This window comes from Aegilops tauschii, chromosome 2 (genome assembly GCF_002575655.3).
Source record: "Aegilops tauschii subsp. strangulata cultivar AL8/78 chromosome 2, Aet v6.0, whole genome shotgun sequence".
Lineage (NCBI taxonomy): Eukaryota > Viridiplantae > Streptophyta > Magnoliopsida > Poales > Poaceae > Aegilops > Aegilops tauschii.
In genome coordinates, this window is record NC_053036.3 from 568,752,690 (window position 1) to 568,759,907 (window position 7,218).

General features: G+C 51.8%; 1 protein-coding gene across 1 annotated transcript; it reads right to left on the reverse strand.

Moving 5' to 3' along the window:
- Positions 1 to 2,638: 2,638 nt before the first annotated feature.
- Positions 2,639 to 6,535, reverse strand: LOC109747227 (glutamate receptor 2.8). The gene is made up of 5 exons (XM_020306316.4): positions 6,077 to 6,535; positions 4,595 to 5,901; positions 4,196 to 4,508; positions 3,707 to 4,113; positions 2,639 to 3,582 (listed from the first exon to the last, which is right to left on the reverse strand). Exons 1-5 carry the CDS (start codon positions 6,372 to 6,374, stop codon positions 2,965 to 2,967), a joined length of 2,943 nt encoding a protein of 980 aa, XP_020161905.1. The 5' UTR covers positions 6,375 to 6,535; the 3' UTR covers positions 2,639 to 2,964.
- Positions 6,536 to 7,218: the final 683 nt, after the last annotated feature.

Below are 7,218 nucleotides of genomic sequence, written 5' to 3' on the forward strand. Positions count from 1 at the left end.
GCCCAAGCAGCCTCGCTCCTCTTCCTCAGAGGCCTTACGACATGACCGAGGAGCAAAACGATGCAATAGTGCGGGCCGAAGTGGACGCTCATTTTCGACCGAAACCGGCAACGCCGCCGAGGGAGAAAGTGTCTGAGGAAAAGATTGACCACTTCATTCGTATGGCTAGACCACCAGCTCCCAAGCCTGTTGACTCAGACTATGAGCGCCAAATCAGGAAGGCACATCGAGCATGACTACAGAAAGAAGCGAGCTCGAGCTTGAGCCAACAAGGAGGTGTAAAAAAATGCGGGAAAACCGTTCCCCAGCTGGGAGAACAGGCGGCGCAATCGCCCCCCTCCCCTCGCTTGTTGTGCCAACAACACATGAGAGTACGCGCGCCCAATATTATTGTGGGCAAACCGTTTACGTTCCCGAGCTGGGCGATGTGGTAATAACCGAGGAGCATATAATGCAGGCTGAAATGCTCAAGATCACTGTTGGACAACTCGTCGATATCGAGCCCATGCCTCCGCTTAGAGAGTAGGAAATAAAACGGAAATATGTCTGCGGTGAACCTTTGGTCGAGCCCGAGGAGGTCAAGAACCTCCCAACGAGAATGTATGAATTGCATAATTGGTACATGAAAATTACCAAGATTTCCAATCGAGAGTCCCTCATGGTGCAAGTCGAGGAAGATCATTACTTCCATAAGAAAGCTCTGGCCGTTGAGTATTGAGAACTATTTCAGTTATTCAATCAAGATGCACTCGACAAATCTATCGTCAGTTGCTATTGTCTGTAAGTGATTTATTTCTGTGATTTAAGTCTCAAGCTAGCTCTAGTGCTCATTGATTGATCATTAATTACCTGTAATTATATATCCTCACTATATATTCTTTTCTGTGGTATTATGCAGGATGAAGATGTATGAAATGAAAAAAGCTGAACGCTATGGCATTGGGTTCATTGACCCAAATACCATTAATGAATACACATGGAAATTGGAATGGTGTAGACAAGATGTAGAGAAATGCATGCTAGAGTTCTTGAAGCGCCTCAATATCAATGAAGATATACTACTTCCTTACAACTTCGAGTGAGTCACACTGTCTTGTACTATAAATTCTGTTTTTGCTTACTAGCTACATGTTAATAAGTGTATAGGGTTTAGGGTTATAGTTGATTAGTGTTATGCAGATGCCCGCTTAATTTATACATGCAAACGTATGCGCATGCAGCTTCCACTGGATCTTGTTAGACATTAAAGTTGACGAAGGAAAAGTTGAAGTACTGGACTCACTACTTAAAAAAAATAGTGACTACAGCATCGTGAAGGGGATAGTCGACAGGTTATTTCAATCATTATTAACTATATCTAGGCCTATTTAGTTCGTCATTTCCTGATATGAACTATTTTTAATAACTCCTTTACTAATTTTCTTTGCCGGCGGGTAGGGCTTGGGCAAAGTACATCAAGGTGACTCCAGGAAAATGGCGACAAAAGCTATGTTGGTATCGACCCAAGGTAAGTAATTAAGTAGTACCAGCTAGCTAGTTACCATCTCTTTAATTCTTGTTTCAATACCATTAATTAATTAACATGCTTGATTAATTATTATCTGATTAAATTCTATTGTCGTAAAGGCCCTGAAGCAGGCGCCGGGGACTGAAGTGTGTGCATACTACGTTTGCGAGAACATTCGCATGATGGCGTCCGAAAGGAGCAGATCTGATAGACAGGACTGGGTACGTTTGCCAGAACACTATTACAAATCTTACATGATTGTCGATATCTAGTCACACAACTAATTCACGTGCATATTGATCTCCTTCTTAACAGTTCAAAGAGGTACGGGACAAGCTCCTATCAGAGGAGCGCATACGAGCACATCAAGAGGAAATAGCGGGATTTTTTCTCGACCAGGTCATAGATCCCAAAGGAGAATACTATTACCCGCTACCGCCCCCATGAACCACTTGTCATCGTGCTCCGAAGGCACCAAGGCAACATGTAGGAGAAATTGTATATATATACATGTGTATGTGTGAATATTTAATGGTGGTTGTGAGACATTCGATTATATATATATGATCAGTTCTACGAGAAAATCTATTTATATATATGCATAACGTGTACAATATGTAGTATCGTAAAATACCAGCAAACAATAAAGAATTAAATGAAAAACACAAAATTAATGAAAAAATAAAAATTAAAACCAAAACCCCCCAAACATTTAGTACCGGTTGGTGCTACCAACCGGTACTAATGGTCTACCAGCACCCGGGCCTAGCTCGTGCCACGTGGTGGCACTTTAGCGCCAGTTCGTGCCGAACCGGTACTAAAGGGGGGGGGGCTTTAGTCTCCACTCCATAGTGCCGGTTGCAGAACCGGCACTAAAGGCCCTTACGAACCGGTGATAAAGGCATGTTCTGCACTAGTGATGGCATATTCTCTTTTTTGAGTGGAACCATAAAGTGCTTTATAACCAAACATGTCTATTTTCTGGACGATCCCAACCCATCCCTGACCACCCTTGCAACCAAACGCACCCTTAGGTTTTTTAGCATTATCTAAAAGAATAGATGATGCATCAACAACTAACTCAAAAGTGAGGGGAGACATGGAATCTGAAAATAGTCTCCAATCGTGTTGTTAACTTTGATCTCTACATGCCTACCTCCAAAAATGTGCATCACCCAATCAACCCAAACAGGTGGGAACCCTTCCATCTATGGCAAATGTACACAGAGCCATTTTACTCTACCATATGATTTCCAATGTCTGTTTTAACAATCACATCATTCTGCTTTTGTTGAAAACTTAAAACTAACATTCTGAAGGCATATAGTCTAAATTTCTTGGACTTGCTTGGCATCTTTACACTTAAGGGATCAGAGCCACTAAACTATAGTTAGGTCTGGTAATATCTGGCTTACCATGAAAGAAATAAGTCTAGTCAAGAGACGGTAACTGGTAATCTAGCGGTGCAGTTGAGGCACTGTTGACGTGGCCATCTCCGCAGAGGTCGTTGCCCCCTCAACCCCCTGCTCCAATGAGTTGCCCGCCTCTGACGCCGGCGTGTTCTCCAGAGAAGAAGCGGCATTCATCTCCGAGTTGACACGCACGCTGAACGGACTCATCCCGCCGTTCCTCACGCTCTCGTCGTTCCATGTGGGCGTCCGGTTGGCGCAGTCGCAGGCGTTGAACTCGTCGTGCCGCGTCCTGAAGGTGGGGGACCGGAGGTCCCTCGTGTCATAGTGCTGCAGCCACGCACGCAGCTTCCACAGCGGCACGCTCCCGGACCCGGAGCCGGCGGTGGCCTCGGCTGCCCGGAGCCCGCTGCGCTCGCGGATGGCGAAGGTGGCGAGGTAGACGAGCAGCGTGAGGCCGGAGGCCAGGCCGGTTAAGAGGAATATCCCCCCAAAGCTCTTGAATCTTAGGCCGGACGACGGGGCGACCTCGGCGCTGCTCTGTTGCAGGCACGCATCCGGCTCCCCGAACCACGCCTTCTCGACCTTGGACATCTTCTCTCCTTCCGCCAGCGTCAGTATACCCCGCGACACGTCCCCCGTCATTGGAGAATCCTTCGGGAACACCTGCGAAACACAAGTAGGAGGAGTGCTAATTAGTCAAGTACGTACGTACGTACAAACAAGCAGGGTATAATCCGAGTTCCTGATGAACCCAACATCGTATGTAGTGGCGTGGCGCTGAGCTTACAAATGACAGGCCGACAGTCTTGTAGATGGGCCCGACCATCATGTAGTCCTTGCAGTATTCCGACAGGAAGAGCTTCAGGTACGGGATCTCGTCGAACACCGCGGCGACCCCGCCCTTCGCCGAGCCTCTGGATAGCGCGTCTGCGTACCCCTTGGACGAGTTGTACTTCCTCATCCTGCTCTGGTCGAAGCCCATTTTCTGGAGCGAGGATTCGATGAAGCTGCCCTCCTGGTACCCGATGTAGTGGCCGTTTCTCCGGAGCTCCCTCACGTCGGTCACCGTCGGCAGGAGCTTCTGGACGGTCAGCATCGACGTCAGGCTCGCCGTGTAGCTCGACGTCAGGATCAAGACGACAAACACCCACATGATGACGATGAACCTCGACAGATTGCTCTGCAGCTTCTCCCCTGAAAATTGACAAGCTCTCTTGTGCTTAATTACACAATCACGCCCATGCAGTTTAGTAAAATTAGTGAGAAGAGTGCCTACTGTGTGAGAAAGTGAGAGTCGAGAAGGCGAAGTAGAAGATGAGGCCGAACTGCTGGCAGGGCGTGCCTCGAAACTCGGGGTTGATCCGGTGCTCGATCACCCACACGACAAAGCCGGTGAAGCAGAAGAAGCCGAGGCTGGCGAGCCAGAGGCCTGTGCTTAGCGGCCGCACGAAGACCCACATGTTTGAGCCCGTGTCCTCCTGCGCCGCCACGACCATCGACCACCCCGACTCGGTGAATGGCATCGTGAAGTCCACTTCGGCCATCCTGCTCGCGGTGACCGTCACGTCTCCCACGACCAGGTCGAATTTCTGCATGTGCAACCATCACTACAACGCACGTACATCTTCTAAAATGGGAACGTACGCACCGATAGTATGGTCGTTATGGTACTAACCTGATCGCGTACCAGGTCCACCAGTTTGTCATAAGAATCCAAGCTAACATTCTGCGGCACGTACCGGTAGCTCACAGGATAGGGGAGATTCTTCATGACCTCATCGAACACGTCGATGCAATAGCCTGTGATCTTCTCCTCTCCGGTTGTGGAATTCTGGGAGACGTCCACGAACTGCTTGAACCCGTTCTTCGCCGGCACGGCCACCAGGAGCATCCGCCCATTCGGTGACACGGTCCAGCCTTTCGGAGCGGACCATGGCTCGCCTGGCCAGAGGATTTGTCTCAGCGCCTTGGCGCTGTTGGGGTTCAGATCTTGCGTGATCCCGAACTCCGGCGTCCAGAAGCCGACCGTCCTGGCTCCTCTGCCGATGATGTTCACCACCTCATACGCCGGCAGCTGCAGCTGCCCGTCTACCATCTTGAACTTGCCGGCTATACCTTCGAACGTCGTGGCGAGCACCGCCTTGAGAAGTGCTGTTCCGGTGGCCGACACGCCGAGCCGGTCCAAGTCCGTCAGCGCCGTGGTCCCTCCAGGCGTCTGGAACGCCGGGCTGGGGACGCGGGCCGTCTCGACCGCCGCAGCGATTGCCCATGCCGTGTCGTACGACCATAGCCTCATCAAGGTTGAGTCGGCAACACCCCCATCTGCCGGATTCTCCCGCCGGGACCTCGCCATCAGCCGTGCCGAGAAGTTCTTGGCGGCATCCGTCAGCTGCACGTAAGGCTGGAGGCTGACGACGCCCTGCATCGCGTCCACGTCCTCGGGGCTGAGCCTGTCCATGAAGCTGCCGACCCCGTCCGTGGCGACCCAGACGTACTCCTGGGACATCATCCCAGCCTTCTTCGCGCGGCGGAAGAGCCGCGCGGCGAGAGGATAGAGCATGTGCACGACGAACACGCGCGTCGGCATCGCCATGAAGTGGTACAGCACGGCGTCGAGTCGGGCGTCGTCCGCGTCACTGGGCACGGCCGTGCGGTCCATGATCTTGGTGCCGACGCCCTGGAGCGCGTCGGAGAGCGCCGGGAGGATGCCGGTCCCGTAGGGCGTGTCCTCGTACACGACGACCGCCGCGCGCCAACTGAAGGCGCCGAGGACGGCCGCGACGGGCGCCGTCTGGAAGGAGTCGTTGGCCGCCGTGCGCACGAAGAAAGGCGTCTGCACGGGGGTCAACGTGGGGGAGGTGGCGGAGTAGGAGATGACCGGGACGCGGGCGTGGTCGCCGATGCGGGCCACGAACTCGGCCTCAGCAGAGGTCGGAGGCCCAATGATCGCCTGCGCCTGCGCGTCCTTGATCAGGTCCACCGCTGCAACACCATTACACAAACAGCAAAGTCAACGATGTACCACGCTCAGCAAATAGAAAATCCGACGGTGCACAACTAACATCGGTTAACCGTAAGCCGTAGTTGACTTAAGTTTTGTATAAACCGAAGGATGCCGGACGGTGAAGCGAGCGGCCATTATTGAGCTTATTATTACCAGCAGAAGCGGCGCGAAGAGCGTCGCCAGCGGAGTCCCTGAAATGGAGCGCAACCCTCGTGGCCGAGCTGGGGTGCGCGGCGTAATAGTCCTCCACCGCCATCTGGATGCCGGTCCGCCGCCTGCGCCCGACCGGCGTCGTCAAATCCAGGATGACACCGACGCGGGCCTGAGCGGGCAGCGCGTTCTGCGCCGTGGCCACCATGCTCACCTGGTACGAAACCAGCGCAGCCGACAGGAGAACGAAGGGGAAGAAGAAAGAGGAGGGAGACTGCACCAGTACCAGGCAATTTGCCATCTCTCTAGCTTCTAGTCCTACAAGATGGCTGCGGCTCTGCTATAATGCTCTCTCTATGTCTCGTGTCTGAGTGTCTCCATATATGCAGCATGGCAACTTGGCGAGATTGCGTGTGGACTTTACTGACTTTGCGTCGTTAGCTGGTGTATGACAAGTACGTGGCAGCGCAGGAACCGGTCCAAAGTCGCGGGGCCAAAGTGGGACGGGAAGACCGGAAGACCAAAGACATGCACTGAAGCTACGTGTCGACTAGTTATTCGAAAGCTGTACTACAGAATGGCATTCGATCGTAACAAAAATTACATCGAGATCTTTGTATCACCTATTCAAGTCATTATCGCGGCTTCTCTACTAGAGTCGTTCTGAGCTTGTCGATGAAAGTCGGGAAATCCTTTGTTCCCATAGAGGCTAGCACCTCGGATCCACAGTCGCTGTCATTGAACTCCAAATCAATCTGAAGCACTTGACAACAGAACTTACTGGTGTGCACACATGGCGAGAAATCCTACCCTCGCCATCCTGAGGAGACAATAGGAATCTATACGGAGCCCAAAAGACCATCTCGACAATGGAGCACCGTCAGGCGCCTCTGCGAGGACCACACCACCTCCACACGGTTTTGAACGGTACGAAGCCCCACCTGAACGAGGTCGAGCCGAAGAGATTTTATTCCATGCCGAAGGCACATTCGTCGATCATAGACAAACCTTTATGTATTAACCAAACATTAGGGTTACAATCCATGCTATAGACTATGCGACACACTCAGCCATTGATGGTACATATCCAACGGCTGTAAAATAGACGAACCCGATCGTTTTGAACCGTTGGTTCCTTTGATCGA